The 19330-nt window shown below is 38.4% G+C and overlaps 1 protein-coding gene across 1 annotated transcript in view; it reads right to left on the reverse strand.

The window, feature by feature from the left end:
- Nucleotides 1–4389: 4389 nt before the first annotated feature.
- plppr5a (phospholipid phosphatase related 5a) overlaps nucleotides 4390–19330 on the reverse strand; it is a 42415-nt gene continuing 27474 nt past the window's right edge. The window contains exons 5-6 of the mRNA XM_083548123.1: nucleotides 14526–14648; nucleotides 4390–4547 (exon numbers count right to left, since the gene is read on the reverse strand). Coding sequence (XP_083404249.1) covers nucleotides 4518–4547; nucleotides 14526–14648 — 153 coding nt within the window. The 3' untranslated portion in view covers nucleotides 4390–4517. The remainder of the gene's footprint in view (nucleotides 4548–14525; nucleotides 14649–19330) is intronic.

The following is a 19330-nucleotide window of genomic DNA, read 5'->3' on the forward strand; positions in this document are numbered from 1 at the left end:
GTTGTTGCTAAAAACAATAAGTTCAAATATCAGTAGGAGATAAAAGAGCTTTGGTAATGGTCAGGATGGGAGGGAGATGTGTTTAACTGGCATGGAGACACAGAGTTTGATGGGTTTAAAGAGGCCTGATGTCTACAAACAAGAGTGATATATAGAGAAGGGTTAGTAATGTCTAGAAAAAGAATTATACTAAAAGCACAGCATATGCATAGGGTTGATTTTTGATTTTTTAAAAACAATAAGTTCAAATATCAGGACTTTCAGAACTTATTAGTTTTATAATTAGAAATAAGGCAATAAAATAAGATCTGAAAGATGAGGATAGGGTTAAGAATAAAAATGGGTTTAGTGGTTATACCTGAAATGAAATCCAGCCCTATTTTTCCAGATGGGTTAAGATTCATATGAATTTTGCATGAGATTAGGCCATGGGCAGCCCAGGCTACTGGGCTTTGAGCAAAAACTCTAATGTTAGCTGCAGGCTGGAATTGGTTTCTGCTTCAGTTGGATAAAAGTAACTATGAATAAATGTAAAGTGCAAAATTCTGAATTCATAAAGACACACACCATACAGTATGTCTTAATATCCATCTGTTCATTGGTATAGTTAACCCTGAACTTAACCCAACATCCAAACAAATACATAGAATAAAAATGTACTGTTAGCATTTTCTTTTAATTTTCTTTGAATTCCATCCATCCAGCCATCCATCTATCCATTAATCCATCCATCCAGCAACACGGACGGACGGACGGACGGACGGACGGACGGACGGACGGACGGACGGACAGACAGACAGATAGATAGATAGATCTAGGCAGCATTTTAGACACTATTACTGTAGATCTGTATAGATGTATAACCAGAATGCATAGATCAATTACTATTATTATTTTATTACTATTGGTCTTGTTTATACAGTGTTTTTCTCAGTGGAAAATGTTCATTAGCTCTAAAAGTGTTCAGACTGGCAGGTTTACGAGGGCGCTAAATGATGGGTTGAAACAAGGGTGTTAAATTAGACCCTACTTTCACACTAGCAAGTGACTGGCAACCTTGTATTTGTACAAGTACTAAGCTGTAATTTCAGCAGAGACAAAAAATAGTTTGAAAAATATGTTCATTTAATAAATTGGATGCAATTTACAGTATAAGCATGACACAGTTAAAACAACAATCTCAGAAGATTCCTAGTATCGATACAATGTAGTCCAATGTTGTTTAGATTCTGCTCCTTATAACTTTACTTCCGACCTGCAATTAGTTTCTATTTGTCAGGGTAGTAGGGAGAGGACAGAAACTGCACTTCCCAAAAGCTCCTGCAATATACAATATCTTATTGGCTTTACTTTAATAAATGACACTATGTATTTCCCACAAACACTGTTGGAAATATTATTCCATTTTAGCCTGTTATATTTGACCTTTATTAAATACAGTATATAGTGATACTATGAAAAAAAAATCTTTAAAAAATTTGCCTTTTCTACTTAGCTTCTATATAAAGCTACTTCTGTTGCACATTGGACTGTATAGACAAACTTTATAGTTCACAGATGTTTGATGAGACTAGACATTAATATTTAAAAGATCAAGAAAATGGCATGACTTCGTGAAATGAGAACACTCCCTACAAATGAATCTCACATGCTGAAACCAGCTTATATTATCAGCATACTGTACAAACAAAATGGATAATTTCTTTTTTTTTTTTTTTTTTACATATAAACCACTAAAACTATTATATATAATAACTAAAAATATATTATATATTATATAATAATAATGGTTATATTTGATTCGGATTTTCATGTTAAATGAACGTTAAAATATAGAAAATGTTATATTACACATAAACAAATAACTAAAAAACACACACATGCTGTAATTTAAAGTATATACTGTACAGGGACAGGAATTGGGACACCTCACGTTTCCAGACATATGTGCTTCTTCCCAAAACTTTTACCACAAGGTTGGAGGCACACAATTGTATAGGACATCTTGGGATGTGGAAGCATTAAATTTTCCTTTTATTTTAACTAGGGGAACCAAACCTGTTCCAGGATGGCAATGCCCCTCTGTACAAAGCCAGCTCAATAAAGATGTGTTACATTGGTGGGAGTAAAAGATCTTGAGTGGCCTGTTATGGAGCTCTGACCTCAATCCTACTGAACATTTCTGGGAAGAATTAAAATGCTACTGCAACCCAAGGTCTCCTTACCTTAGTTACAACAGTACCTGACTTGATTTTTCTGATGTTTTTCTAGCTGAATGAGCTCAAATCTGCACAAACACTCTAAAATCTAGAGCCAAATCTTCCCAGAAGAGTACATTATTATAACAATTGGGATGTTCAAAAAGCACACAAGGGCCAGGTGTCCACAAACATTTGTCCATATAGTGTACATTTGTGTTTGTGTTTTAGTTTTTTCCATGCTTTTAACCCGAATGTAGCTGTTTTAGGATTCTGATTATGAATGTACCTACTTTTTTACATCTTTTTTTGAATGGGCCCCCCCACAAAAAAATATTTGATAAAGATTTGTACACACATTTAAACTCCAACATGAAATGTGTTAGACATATTAGACGAACAATAAACCATGTGCTGGCCTTAAAGTATGTCAGTGTACCACATCGGGAATAAAGAATGAGAATAAATGATAAACAGCCCTGTCACATTACGATCTCTCTTTAAGGTAAAGATATCATTTAGACTTAACCGGCAGATTGTCTGACAAGGCTCAACTGATAAAACTGTGTCATCCTGTCATTATGTGGAGCACATGAAGAAGGTCCTTTAACCCACACACACACCCAAAGGATTCACAGAGGCTGGACAGTGTGTACAAAATCTAAGCATGTCTAATCTTTCGTGAGTTCTTTAATCTCCAGTCAATTAAATGTGCCGGGCCTGGCTGAGCTGCTGCCTCTTACGATGACACCAAAATCAATCTTAGTTGACACTTATCACATCTCTCATACTGCAGACCTGAAATGACCAAAAAATCTGTAGGACCATGTTACTCGGTGTGTGTGCAACTTTATACACATTTTTAAACAGATACTGGAAATCCACAAAACAATTTCGAATAGCAAACAATTTCGTTATATCGCAGCTCTGTTAAATTCTCAATTCTGATTGGTCAGACAATGTTGATTAATAAAAGTTCCAGCTGCAAGCTTTATATTACCACATTCGTATTCATCATAATATGGAACCAATTCTTTATCTTACACAGGGATTTGTATAAGAGATGCTCCACATAAACAGATGTAGGAAAAAAAACGTATATAAAAACAGGTGTATGTCTTATTGGAAGGAGTCGCTATCGCACTTCGTAACAGACAGAGGTAAAGCTATAAGCTTTATTTTTTCAAGCATACTGTAGGAAAGTCTTCCAGATGTGTGGCTTTGAGTAAGTTAAAGATTGTTTAACTAGTCAACAAGTTTTGAATAATCTTAACAAATTAAAGAGAAAAGAAAAACAAAGACTGTTGACTGAACATATGTTTATAGCTGCAATAAAATAAATGATAACACAAACAAACTTCACAGACATTTCATAGCAATAAATGTAGCTATAAACAGACAAAAATTATATGTTGTGTATTAGTTGAAAAAATCATTCAACTAATTCTACAGGGTGGGCCACGGAAAAGTAGCCCACCAGACAGATGGACAGTCGGCAGACAGAGATGAAGGGGCTATGGCCGCCTCCAATGAGCGTGGCACCGATATTGGAGGCAGGCTACTTTTCCGTGGCCCACCCTGTATGATAGCACACCCTGTCATGTTTAATTCCTTACTTAACAGTTTTTTCAAAGAAAATCAATCATCACAATCACTACGAAGAATACAAATAAGAACCCACAAGAGACAGATTAAGTAATCTAAGTATTGCTCAGACAGTGGTATTAATGCACACAAATGCTATATATGGACAGTAAAATGAATTTATGGATCATTAATAAATCATACACTGATAAACTGTTGTAACATACAGTACAAGCTATTTATACATAAACCATGTGTCAAAATGTCTTCACTAAGACAGCTTCAATTCCCGTCATCGTGTATTGAAGGACAGTGATACAAACTGGTCATTGTTATAAAAATAGGAATATGCACTACATTTGGTAAAAGAACAAGACAAGGAAAATTTGGGTTTATATGTAGCGCTGCTTCCCGTGGGCTCACCACCTGCAGGAGGGACTGTAAGGGACCGGTGCTGAGAGGATTGGGCAGCAGTCGAAGGCAGGGGCCTTGACAGCCCGATCCCTGGACACGGAGAAGTGTCTGGGGAATCTGCTTAGACTGCTGCCCCCGCGACCCGAATTACGGATAAGCGGGAGAAGATGAAATGAAATGAAATGAAAGGTAGCGCTGCAGAAATTTATGGTAAAAAAAAAAAAAATTTACGGTCCCTCAAAAATAACATTGCACTTGTTTGTCAACAAAAAGAGCTGCTGGGTTTTCATCGGATTCTGGAATGTTCTTATGATATCGTCGTCATGTGACCTCGGCGTAGGTTCTAGGACTCTGAAAACAAAAAAAAATAATATTTATGTAGCTTAAATATATATCATATAACAGGATATAATATAATATATCTGTTTAAATCAATAGATAGATAGATAGATAGATAGATAGATAGATAGAGAGAGAGAGAGAGAGAGAGAGAGAGAGAGAGAGAGAGAGAGAGAGAGACAGACAGACAGACAGACAGACAGACAGACAGATCACTTTATTCCTCCTAGAGGGAAACTCACATACAGTATCTCTCAAAAGTGAGTACACTCGGCATTTCAGCAACTATTTAAGAATATCTTCTCAAGAGACAATACTGTAGAGATAAAACTTGGATACATTTTTAGAGTAGTCAATGTGCAGCTTGCATAGCAGTACAGATTTACTGTCTGCTGAAAATAACTCAACATAGTCATTATTGTCTAAGTAACTGGCAACAAAAGAACAGCCTATGTGAACATGTCAAAACTGTAAGGGCATCATATTCTGCTTCAGAATGTCACAGTACATATTAAAATCCATGTTTCTCTCAATGACCCGCAGCTCTCCAGTACCAGCAGCACACATGCAGCTCCAGACCCTGATGCTACCACCACTATGCATGACTGTAGGTAAGACACAATTTTTTTTGTTCTCCTTATCGGGCGTCACCACACATGCTGGAGACTATCTGAGCCAAACAAGTTTGTCTCATAAGACCACAGAACATAGTTTCAGTATTTCATACTCTTTGACTAGTTGTCTTCAGCAAACTGTTGAACTGTTGAACTGTTGAACTGAGATACAGTGTGAGGGTATGAACTGCAGACTTTCTAGTGAGCCAACTTGTGTGGTGTATGGTCTGAGCACTGACAAATGGACAGTTTCTGCAATCCGCTTCTGCAACCTCTGCAATGCTGCAGCACTCATGCATCTGTCTTTTGAAGTCAGCTTCTGCACCTGATGCACAGCACAAGGACTCAACTTCTTTGATCGACCCTTGCAAGGTCTGTTCCAAGTGGAAGCCATCTTGGAAAACCCTGGCCACTGTACTGTAACTCTGTTTTAGGGTGTTACTATTCTAATTCTCAAGTCTTTAGAGAGTCTTTACCATGAGGTACCATGTTGAAAATCCAGTGGTCAGTATGAGAGAATTGTACTCAAATTTTAACTGGTCTTAAACAAGATATACAAATTTATATGGTCCAGCAGACAAAAACATGAACATGATGAATAAGACATGTGGCTTATATATATATATATATACAGTGGGTACGGAAAGTATTCAGACCCCTTAAATTTTTCACTATTTTTTATTTTGCAGCCATTTGCTAAAATCATTTAAGTTCATTTATTTTCCTCATGAATGTACACACAGCACCCTATATTGGCAGAAAAACACAGAATTGTTGACACTGTTGCAGATTTATTAAAAAAGAAAAACTGAAATATCACATGGTCCTAAGTATTCAGACCCTTTGCTCAGTATTTAGTAGAAGCCCCCTTTTGATCTAATACAGCCAGAAGTCTTTTTGGGAAAGATGCAACAAGTCTTTCACACCTGGATTTGGGGATCCTCTGCCATTCCTCCTTGCAGATCCTCTCCAGTTCTGTCAGGTTGGACGGTAAACGTTGGTGGACAGCTATTTTTAGGTCTCTCCAGAGATGCTCAATTGGGTTTAAGTCATTGCTCTGGCTGGGCCATTCAAGAACAGTCACGGAGTTGTTGTGAAGCCACTCCATCGTTATTTTAGCTGTGTGCTTAGGGTCATTGTCTTGTTGGAAGGTAAACCTTCAGCCCAGTCTGAGGTCCAAAGCACTCTGGAGAAGGTTTTCGTCCAGGATATCCCTGTGCTTGGCCGCATTCATCTTTCCGTTGATTGCAACCAGTCGTCCTGTCCCTGCAGCTGAAAAACGCCCCCACAGCATGATGCTGCCACCACCATGCTTCACTGTTGAGACTGTACTGAACAGGTGATGAGCAGTGCCTGGTTTTCTCCACACATACCGCTTAGAATTAAGGCCAAAAAGTTCTATCTTGGTCTCATCAGACCAGAGAATCTTATTTCTCACCATCTTGGAGAACTCCATGCGGGTTTTCATGTGTCCTGCACTGAGGAGAGGCTTCCGTCGGGCCACTCTGCTATAAAGCCCCACTGGTGAAGGGCTGCAGTGATAGTTGACTTTCTACAACTTTCTCCCATCTCCCGACTGCATCTCTGGAGCTCAGCCACAGTGATCTTTGGGTTCTTCTTTACCTCTCTCACCAAGGCTCTTCTCCCCCGATAGCTCAGTTTGGCCGGTCGGCCAGCTCTAGGAATGGTTCTGGTCGTCCCAAACGTCTTCCATTTGAGGATTATGGAGGCCACTGTGCTCTTAGGAACCTTAAGTGCAGCAGAAATTTTTTTGGAACCTTGGCCAGATCTGTGCCTTGCCACAATTCTGTCTCTGAGCTCTTCAGGCAGTTCCTTTGACCTTAATGATTCTCATTTGCTCTGACATGCATTGTGATCTGTAAGGTCTTATATAAACAGGTGTGTGGCTTTCCTAATCAAGTCCAATCAGTATAATCAAAAATTTCTGGACTCAAATGAAGGTGTAGAACCATCTCAAGGATGATCAGAAGAAATGGAGAGCACCTGAGTTAAATATATGAGTGTCACAGCAAAGGGTCTGAATACTTAGGACCATGTGATATTTCAGTTTTTATTTTTTAATAAATCTGCAAAAAGGTCAACAATTCTGTGTTTTTCTGTCAGTATGGGGTGCTATGTGTACATTCATGAGGAAAATAAATGAACTTAAATGATTTTAGCAAATGGCTGCAATATAACAAAGAGTGAAAAATTTAAGTGGGTCTGAATACTTTCCGTACCCACTGTATATATAGTATATAAGGAAGCCACAGATACAGTGTGAGGGTATGATATGGCAGTGTATTTTTTCATGTAAACATTGTAAAGGTAACTGACACAATGTCAGATCTGGGGTGATTTTACATTGCAGTATAAACATGATCAAAGTAAACATTGTAAGCATGTAACAGCAGAACCGTGAAAGGCATTTAAATGGCAGTGCATGTGGTTGTGAACAGTGGATGTTGGTCAGTTTCAGAAATAGCTCAATGCACCAATCCTAAGACTGGCTCAGAGTAGTGTTGTACAGTGTAATTGCTGTTGGTACAAATTACCTCCTGTGCAGCTGCTTTCTAAAGCCAAGCTAAATGAGTCTCCTGCTGAAGAAGCTCCACTGTGTAGGTCAAATGAGGGGTGTTGTTTTATTGTCCAGAATGGCTGTGAGTTTAATGAGTGACCTCTTTTCCTCCACCATCCCAAAGAAGCCCAAAACAGACGCAGCCTTTTTTTTTTTTTTTTTGCATTTCTAGCATAATATTGCAAAGAACAGTGCACTGGCTTCCACAGACTGGTAGAAGTTTTCATTTTTTTTAACATTTAAAGTACCTAAAAGGAGCTTCTTCATCCACTTTCTGTGTTGACCTTCCAGTCCAGGTTGTTGTCAAGAGTTATTTATAGGTGTTATCCAGTTATCCAGCTCAACATCCAAGGTCCCCTGGTGGTCTAGTGGTTAAGATGCAGCGCTCCCACCGCTGCGACCCGGGTTCGATTCCCGGTCAGGGAACCATCCCCAGCCACTCTTAGTGCCGGTCCCAAGCCCGGATAAATTGGGGAGGGTTGCGTTAGGAAGGGCATCCAGCGTAAAACATGTGCCAAATCAAACGTGCGGAGGATCCGCTGTGGCGACCCCTAACGGGAGAAGCCGAAAAGAAATCCTATCCGGCTCAACATCCTGCCAATGGAGCTGGTTACAATCTTCTTTTCTCCTGTAGTACAACACCATCTCTTTGGCCAGTATAGTAGCTATTTAACGTTTTGTTATATAATGTGAGGAGTTTATCATGACTAACACTCTAACACTCAACTGAACAGTTCACCTAGTTTACCTGTTTCCTGTTTGCTTCCATTAACCAGTGTATGAATTTTGTTAAAGCTCCCCTTAGATACCCCCCGCTCCACATATCCAAACCCTTTTATTATTATTTTGTATTAAATAATACAGAAGACATTTTGCAATTTTTTTTTGTTTCAAACTACTTGTATGGAGCTGAGCATTTACTAATAAATTAATTATTATATTTCGCACATTTACAGTACAGACCAAAAGTCTGGACACACCTTCTCATTCAAAGAGTTTTCTTTATTTTCATGACTATTAAAATTGTAGATTCACACTAAAGGCATCAAAACTATGAATTAACACATGTGGAATTATATATGGAATTATATACATAACAAAAAAGTGTGAAACAACTGAAAAATGTCATATTCTAGGTTCTTCAAAGTAGCCACCTTTTGCTTTGATTACTGCTTTGCACACTCTTGGCATTCTCTTGATGAGCTTCAAGAGGTAGTCACCTGAAATGGTCTTCCAACAGTCTTGAAGGAGTTCCCAGAGAGATGCTTGGCACTTGTTGGCCCTTTTGCCTTCACTCTGCGGTCCAGCTCACCCCTAAACCATCTCGATTGGGTTCAGGTCCGGTGACTGTAGAGGCCAGGTCATCTGGCGCAGCACCCCATCACTCTCCTTCTTGGTCAAATAGCCCTTGATGCCTTCAGTGTGACTCTACAATTTTCATAGTCATGAAAATAAAGAAATCTCTTTGAATGAGAAGGTGTGTCCAAACTTTTGGTCTGTACTGTATATTACTGTAAATGTAAAAAAAGTTATACTATACATTTTGCCCAATTTTAATAATAATTTCAATAATTTCAGTATCACTTTGTGGCAGCGGCAGCACACTAATTTAAATGCATCTAGTAATCTAGTTTTAATGAAAACCAGGGGACCCCCCCCCCCCCCCCCCAAGTTAATTTTTCTGTGCTTTATGGGGTGTCCCTTAATGCTTATGGGAGGACTGGGACTTCCCCCCAGCACCCCCTCAATTTAAACATTGGCAAAAATTGTGAAATTCAGACTCAAAAAAAAAATTAAGAATTAAATGCATTTCAGACCAATAATGAAAAAAAGTAAATCCAGATTGAAGTCACTTCACTATGCTATATTAATATTAAAGCTGTTATATATTTTTTTATATATAGTTCTTTATCAGTCATCAGTAATTGAATTTTTTATAAAAAAGTATTAAATTCATTTCATAAAGCATTATCAGTTCCAAGTCAAATACTAGGTAGAGAGCCACCCCATGCTCTGACGAATGCCTTTGCAATTTTCAAGATAAATGATGTAGCCTTGACGTAAGCCATTACGGAGTGAATGCTAGCCATGCACTGCAGGCACACGTAGTTTGTCTTTGGCAGCAGGATAATCTTGATGGACTGCCTGCTGCTTCCTCTAAACGCCCTTCTACTCACCCTAATATGAATCCAGAATGAATTTGAGGAAGTCACATTGATCTATTCATCATATAACTACAACAAGCACTGCTTGTTGTACAATGCAATATAAAGCGTTCGGAGACACAAATATGCCTGAGTGTAATGCTGAGTGCTGAAGCTTACATTCTACAGGGTGATTGCTAATTACTGCCCTAGAGGAGACTCCTTTCCTGTGTGTCTTGTATTCAAACAGGTGTGTTCTAATATAACAATCCCGAATGGCTAACATTCAATTAATGTTTCATGTGCACTCACTTTATGAATGACAGAGTATGGTTTCTGGATTAACATTTGGGTCATATTCCTATTCACAAATGATATATTAGATTTAGCTTTGTAGAATCAAGCTCCCACCCACTAGACTCTAGCATATATATCACACGTGTATATATAATACCCCAGTTTACTGTTATACACATCTAATATGCATAAACCATACCATGTTTGTAATCCAATGGGGGGGGGGGAGTGGCAGATTGGAGTGGCTGGGATTTAAACTCATGATCTTCTGATCCAATGCATTAACCATTAAGCTACCTATATTCCTGCATGTGTGATGTTTATAATGCTCTCATTTTATACTTGCTATAACCAGTGGTGACATTGATTATTAAAACATTGCATTCATTCATCAGGTAATAACAGGACATGTGTACAGACACACCGAAGATGCAACATAAGGATTTGTGTGTGATTACTTTACAATCAGATATAAGTTATTGAAACTTACATTCTGTTCAAAATGGAGTCTACCGCTTTCCATTTCCAATGCTATTTTAGGTTTCATGAGGGTTGTGGTGTATAAGGGGTGAAAATATAATTGGACATGAAAAACACAGAACCCATTATCAAAGTCTTTAGTATATCGCAACCATTATTCTATTAAGTAAATCCTCTTATTACTTAACATTTGCAAAGAGGACTTAATTAAGTATTACATAAAATCCCGGCTGTAGTGTGAGGGTTCGATTAATCTTTTAGAGAAATAGACAAAACATTAAAAATAAAAGCCCACTGCTTTAGCCCTCTGCAGTTATTCAGCGGAAGATGCGCACGTTTCTACAATTTTCACCACTTTATAAAGTTGGCCATGTAGACGTAAAACATTTAAAGGGACATGCTGTTCCTAAGAGAGTAATTATGATGTCAAATCTAATTCAACTTTATACCAGACAGCAGAATTAGAAAGAAGTTGGTTATTACATTAGCTATAACAGCATTTTTAACCAAATTTCTGACAGACACACCACAAAACCAGATGGTTTTCTCTAAGAAGGGCATATATTTAAAATATTTGAATGGACTCTACAGTGTCTATGCTTTGCAACCGCCAGAAAAAAAAGCTGTAGTGTCAAGTTTTTCTGACAGACAGCTAAGGGAATCATGATAAAATTTGTGTTTTGTGGATATTGATACTCAAAATAAACCTGGTCAGGTCATTTTCAAAATGAAAATGTCTAGCACAAAAACTTAGATAAAGACATATTGAAGCACTCTTGTGGAAATCAACAATGCAACTGCATGATCTGACTTTAAAATGTAATAATAAAGATCTGAACGTCAAAGCAGGCAATAATGATCTTTCTTTCACAAGCACAATTTGGATTTCCATTTTTATGTAATATGTATAATGTTTCCCATGGGAAAGTAAAACTAATGCTACAATACAGACACTCTTTCTTCAAGTACACAGAACAGATGATGCATTAAAAATTACAGTACAGAAAAAGAAGCCTTTAGTCCCTATAATAAACTTGTGTCTGATCCTTGTCACTCCAAATGAAAATTTCAGCAACTCCACCTCCAGCTCCGCCTCTTGTCTTTTTTGTCAAATGCCACTCTCTAAGCCATACAGCATAGCAGGTTACCACAGTCTTATAAACCTTCCCTTTCACTCTTGCAGATACCCTCCTATCATAAATCATTCCACCCACTCCACCCTGCCTGCACTATTCTCCTAAATTCTCTAGCTTACCCTTCATTACTTACACTGTTGAACCCAGGTACTTTAACTCATCCACCTTCACCACCTCTTCTCCCTGCAACCGCCTCACTCCACTGCATTTCCTCTCATGTACTCTGTCTTACTCCTAGTGACTTTATTCCCCTTCTCTCCAGTGCGTACCTCTACCTCTCCAGGCATTTCTCAACCTGCTCCCTATTCTTACCACAAATCACAATAATATCTGCAAACATCATAGCCCATCCGGACTCCTGTCTGACCTCGTCTGTCAACCTGTTCATCACCACTGCAAACAGGAAAGGGCTCAGAGCCAACCCTTGATGCAGTCCAACCTCCACCTTGAACCAGTGTGTCATTCCTAATGCACACTTCACTGCTGTCACACTGTCCTTATACATGTCCTGCACCACCCTCACATACTTCTCCGACACACCTGACTTCCTCATACAATACCACAACTCCTCTCTTGGTACCCTGTCTCTACGCTTTCTCTAAATCCACAAACACACAATGCAACTTCTGACCTTCTCTATACTTTTACATCAACATTCTCAAAGCAAATATTGTATCCGTAGTGCTCTTTCTCAGCATGAAACTATGCTGTTGCTGACAGATGGTCACCTCTTCTCTCAGCCTGGCTTCATGGTGTGACTGATCAACTCTATTCCCCAAGAGTTACTGCAGGTCTGCACATCTCCCTTATTCGTAAATAAGAGTACCAGCAAACTCCTTCTCCATTCCTCAGGCATCCTCTCATCTTCCAGAATTTTGGTAAACAATCTTGTTAAAAACTCTACTGCCTTCTCTCCTAAACATTTACATGCTTCTACTGGTATGTCATCTGGTCCAACCGACTTTCTACTTTCTAGCTGCTCAAACTTCCTCCCTACTAGTCCTATCCACGTCCTGCTTCACCATCTCCACATTATCCAACCTTTTCCTCACTTATCTGCTTCTCAACACACTCTCCTCATTAGTCAGCACACTTTCATCTGCATCCTTTATTGTTCTAACTTGCAGCACATCCTTTCCTGCTCGGTCCCTTTACCTGGCCAATTGGTACAAATCTTTTTCTCTTTCCTTAGTGTCCAACTTCTCATACAGCTCCTCATATGTCTTTTCCTTTGCTTTAGCCATATCGCTTTTCACCTGCTGCCGCATCTATTTGTACTCCTGATCCCAATTCTGTTTCACCAACCTGCTCTCCTCATTCCACCACCATGTCTCTTTGTCTTCCTTTCTTTTTCCAGATGTCACACCAAGTACCTTTCTAGCTGTCTCCCTTATCACTTCTTTAGTAGTTGCCCAATCATCCAGCACCGAGCCCCTGTCTGTCCTCTTCCGTGAATCTCATACTATACTTTTCCTCCTTCAGTTTCCACCATCTTATATTTTTCAGTCCTTACTTTCCTCCTCTTCTTCTTCACCTCCAAAGTCATCCTACAGACCACCATCCAATGGTGTCTAGATACACTTTCATGAAAACTTTTTATGAAAACTTTTAGATATTCATAAAACACAAAAAAATGACATTTTGAGGCATGTTTCTGAAAAAAATGTATCTGAATAGGAAAATCTGTCCAACAGTTTCGAACATGGCCACATTGGTGTAAATAAAAAAGAAAAAAAAGGTTTAAAAAAGGATTCTGCAATTGAAAATCGATGTACACTCATTCACCACTGCAAATGTATGTGTGTAAGCAAGAAACTAAGAGTGAAACAAGAGAGGCACAAAGAGTGTCTTAGGCATTAAATAAAAACTTTGGAAGTACTTCAGATTCAATAAAAGCTCAGGGAGTCTCGATAAACCACTGCTATATATAAAACACTACCATAAAATATTTTGAAAGCACTATAAAACTTGCTACAAGCTCATTAAATTGGACAGCTGTAACGTTAACCAGAGGGAAGCCTGGAACTTCAGGTGTGACCTTCATGTTTAATGCTAGTTTTACCAGTTTTGGTTGCCTAATTTTTAAGCACATGAAGTATGAGCAGAAATTAGCATGTGATTGCAAACACATGATAGATGTACTGAAACCCACATACACACATTGCATTCGAGGTTGATGTGCATTCTTGTGCTCTATGAAAAGTGGGTTTTATTTGTCATGGAAAGGTCGACTGAGCCAGAACTACACTAACCATCAGCCTCAGAATGTCACATCACTAACGTCAAAAACACACACACACACACACACACACACACACACACACACACACACACACACACACACACACCTGTTTCCTGTTTCACCTTGATTAAAACATTCATATAAAATGTAGTTAATGAGCATCACATTCAAGCTGTGGTGTTTGTGAGATGTTGGGTGTACAGAATGAATGTGCTGTAGATAATTCATGTAGTCAAACCTATGCAGATTAAATTTAACACTAAATTCAATCTTCTTGGTTCAGATTTACGTCATTATACTGAAGAAGAATAAATTTAGTGTTAGATTTGATGTGACTATTGTATCATCTGAAACAGAAGGCTGACATTAGGTTAATTGTGCCATCTTTATGGTGCTTCTCATTTTGGCCTCTGAAAGTGCATGGTGCACCTTTTTTCATCAAAACTACCTGGGATTATCTCTGATTACAGTATAAAAAATTGTTACTTCAATACTTTACCTGTGAGACGATGTATTTCTCCATCCTAGGCTCTCCAAGCATGGGAGCGGTAGAAACATTCTCCTCAGGCGGAATTTCACTTAGCAGAGATTTTCCTTTGAAGTTCTTCACCACACAAACCACCTTTGACAAACGCATAAAACAAACGAAAATGAAAGAAAATAAGCATTTTGAGCCTCCACTGAGACTCGTGTGTGTGAACCCATTGGTGCCTTTTGGCAAAAAATATAAATGATGGTTTATGTAACTTTGCAGGGTTCCTCGCATGGATAGTTGCCCTAAATGAAGTACTATGTGTCCTACAGCATTATCATCCATTATCGAGACCAAAAAAAAGAAAAAATTTTCAGTGAGGCATGAACAATATGGGCAATGTTCCAGTAGATAGTAGAGGATGATTTTAAATGGAGCACCGCACAAAGCCCTATGGTCAACTCGATAAAGATGCAGCGATTTATCATCCTCTTCAATGCATGCTTACTATCTACAGCTATTTCTGCACAAGCTCGCTGTTCAGCATTCTGGTTATATAATTTTTTTCTTTTAAATTGATCACATGAAAAATAAACATTAAAAGCTGCCTGTGATTCAGTACAATATGATTTCTGGATGATACAATGCGAGTGTTGCATAAACAAAAATTAAACATTCAAACATTAGTGAGGAATTTGAAGAATGAGAGTCTTGTGAAATATGGAAACTAGTTATATTAATATGGAAACTTTTTTTTAAATACTTGAAAAAATTATGTAGCAGAGCCAATAAACATAAATTAGTTCAGTGACTCTTTAAACGAACTCGGTTTCTGTAGCAAATTATCAGTTATAGTTTCTATAATCTATAATGTCATTGAATACTCAAACCATATATTGATACCATGTGACATTAGGATCCTAAAAGAAGTTTCTTCTTCCCCTCTCTGCAGACTCTAATCTCCACATGAAGAAATAGGTCAGCATGTATCATGTCTTGAGGAAACACTTACTTTGCACCCAAAACTAACTGCAATTATTCTGTCTCTTAACTTGAATCAGCCAAGCAACAGCTCCCACATTGTACACACACACACACACACACACACACACACACACACACACACACACACACACACACACACTCTTGAATACTGACCTTTGGTTGTCTTGGCACCATGGTGCTATGTCAGAACTGTGAAGCACACTTGGTCAAAGCCATTACTTTGGCTTTTACTTTTCAAAGCTGTCCAATATTAAAGCAAGTTGTCTATTTTTTTATTGAAAACTAATTGCTACATTTTCTTTTCTTTTGGGTCATGTACCTCTAGATACCTGACCAAATTATCTACTGAATATAAAGGCGACTGGTCCATGCTAACTGCAATGTGAGAAGGGACCAGCACCCACTAGGCATGTGCTGATCATTTACATTTATATTGACGGACATTGCAATGCAGTTTCTGAAAAATGTGCTAAAAGCACAAAGATACAAAAATATTTTTAGAAAGGCTGTGATATTTCTAGCAGACCCCGGATAACAGCTAAAGGAATAAAAGGGAAGTATTTGGAATCATTTGGCAGATACATTTATTAAAAGCAACTTCTGAGAGAATCTAATCCAAGCACAACGTCATGTTAAGTGTTTTGCTCGAGGGCTCAGCAGTGGTGCTCTGGCAGACCTGGGATTTGAACTGATAATCTTCCAATAATAAGCTCAGCATGTGAGCTACCACAGCTCTGGAAAGTTCTGTTCCATCAATAGTGATAACTCCTGGGGCCAGTAGTTTAGTATAAAGAACAAAAATAGCCCAGGAACTGAAGCCTAGAAAATTTCAGTTCTGTGGTTATAAATCTTGCCACATAGTAAAAAAAAAAAACTAATTGTGAAATAAATTAAGTCAGTTCCACTGCAAATCAGCAAAAGTAGATATAAAGATTTTGGAGTTTTCTACTGTAATATGGGAATAAAAATGAAGAATACCTTCCCTGGCTTTGTCTAGAGATCCAGTGGCTGAAAGACAGGTAGATTACAGTAGAATATTAAGCCTTGTATTCTGGTTTGTTAAACAGATCTAGAAAGCATAAGCATATTTTTGCCTTATTTGTATGCACTATTAAGTCTATCCCATCTAAGACCATGCATGCTGCCTGGCAGGGAATGCACCGGACTTCAACTTTCAGGTTGTCTGTCCACAAGGTGGTGCCATGTCAGCATTTTGGGTTGAACCTGCAATGGGTGGCCTTGTTACCAGCTGTTTGTCTGTAGCCACCATCCCAGATCTGGACCCAGGTCTGCTTCATAGGTGTCTTCAGGATTGCTCTCTTTGTCTGACCTTTCACCTCAGATCTGTTCACAAAGTCTGGCTGTACTTAACACATCAAAGTCCTCTTAAGATAGCACAAAGGTTCACAAAGGTACACATGTCCCTTCAGTAAGATAGATCGATCCTAAATGCAAACCAAATCAAGATTAGATCAGACAATATGTAAGAAAAATAAGCTTTCTTTACATCTTCTGATGGCATCAGTTCTATGGAAGTCCTAAAAGGCCATGCATTATAATATTTATTTACTGTTAGTGTACTTAGTTAAGTACTGGTCATGAGGGAACAATGTTTGTTATGTCAAGATCATGAGAAAATTAGGTCGTGATCATGAGAAAACAAGAAAGTAAAAAATATTATAACTCATGGCCTGATCTAACCGCAAAAAAGTCTACAAAAGATATCCAACATGCTGTATCTCATGCATAGTGTCTGAGACCAAACCGATGCTAGAAACAAGCTGCATGCTTACTAAATGCCAAGCTTACTAAATGCCAGAACAAATTCCCTGTTTACAATGTACAAATGGTACATAAAGATTTTTCTGATTTAAACAAATACATTTCCATTTGCTTCAGAATGACAAAGCAATAAAAACACAGTGACCCATGGAAATAGAGGTTATGGCTGGCACAAATTTCTCTTTTACCCTTAACTGTGAATCCTGAAGGGAAAGAATTTGATTTTGCGGTGTAGTTTTCTGTATACGCAAATAAATGCAGCAGCTTTGGTGACGTATAAAATGGCATCAACTTTCAATCTCGCATGCTGTTCCTGTACCTGGGCCTAAAATCTGAATAAAAGTAGCATGCATATATAATATCAAGAAAAGTAAAAAAGTAAAAAAAAAAAAAAAAAAAAAAAAAAAAGCATTTTTTCATTTTAATATTTATCAAAATTACGAAAATTTATGAAAAATGACATCATATTTATTATACATGTAGTCAAACTAACTGCTAGAAGTGAGAAAATAATAATAATAATAAATAATCCTGATGAAAAATTAACTTATTCCATGAATGATTCAATAAAAAAATAAATACTGGTAAAAAATTTGATTGATTAGTAGGATAAAGCCTACAATGACTGAACTGGGGAGAACTAGACAGGAGAAAACAACAAAACAATTTGTACTTCTTACATTTTCAAACCAGGTTTGTTACTTTAGTTTTTAATCATTTTTGTGACGTGATCAATATTTTTTCCCGTTTACAGCCCATCAACCTATTTTATTGTCATTTTGTGACTTTGGGGTTGTGTACCATTTCCTGTCTCTCACACATCACAGGCGTAGGATAGATTACGAAGCTAACAACAAGTGGCAGCAGAAGGCAACAAGAACTTTGGCTAACATGACTGAGAACAGAGACAGTACTGATCACCTGATCATCATCATCTTTTCTCTGATTGTGTTCTACAGTGAGGAAAATAAGTATTTGAACATTTGCTATTTTGCAAGTTCTCCCACTTAGAAATCATGGAGGGGTCTGAAATTGTCATCGTAGGTGCATGTCCACTGTGAGAGACATAATCTAAAAATAAAATCCAGAAATCACAATGTATGATTTTTTAACTATTTATTTGTATGATACAGCTGCAAATAAGTATTTGACCACCTGAGAAAGTCAATGTTAATATTTGGTACAGTAGCCTTTGTTTGCAATTACAGAAGTCAAACGTTTCCTGTAGTTTTTCACCAGGTTTGCACACACTGCAGGAGGGATTTTGGCCCACTCCTCCACACAGATCTTCTCTAGATCAGTCAGGTTTCTGGCCTGTTGCTGAGAAACACGGAGTTTGAGCTCCCTCCAAAGATTCTTTATTGGGTTTAGGTCTGGAGACTGGCTAGGCCACGCCAGAACCTTGATATGCTTCTTACAGAGCCACTTCTTGGTTATCCTAGCTGTGTATTTCGGGTCATTGTCATGTTGAAAGACCCCGCCTCGACCCATCTTCAATGCTCTAACTGAGGGAAGGAGGTTGTTCCCCAAAATCTCGCAATACATGGCCCCGGTCATCCTCTCCTTTATACAGTGCAGTCGCCCTGTCCCATGTGCAGAAAAACACCCCCAAAGCATGATGCTACCACCCCTATGCTTCACAGTAGGGATGGTGTTCTTGGGATGGTACTCATCATTCTTCTTCCTCCAAACACGTTTAGTGGAATTATGACCCAAAAGTTCTATTTTGGTCTCATCTGACCACATGACTTTCTCCCATGACTCCTCTGGATCATCCAAATGGTCATTGGCAAACTTAAGACGTGCCTGGACATGTGCTGGTTTAAGCAGGGGAACCTTCCGTGTCATGCATGATTTCAAACCATGACGTCTTAGTGTATTACCAACAGTAACCTTGAAAACGGTGGTCCCAGCTCTTTTCAGGTCATTGACCAGCTCCTCCCGTGTAGTTCTGGGCTGATTTCTCACCTTCCTTAAGATCATTGAGACCCCCCGAGGTGAGATCTTGCATGGAGCCCCAGTCCGAGGGAGATTGACAGTCATGT

The sequence above is a fragment of the Silurus aristotelis genome, assembly GCF_946808225.1.
Source record: "Silurus aristotelis genome assembly, chromosome: 8".
Taxonomy (NCBI): domain Eukaryota; kingdom Metazoa; phylum Chordata; class Actinopteri; order Siluriformes; family Siluridae; genus Silurus; species Silurus aristotelis.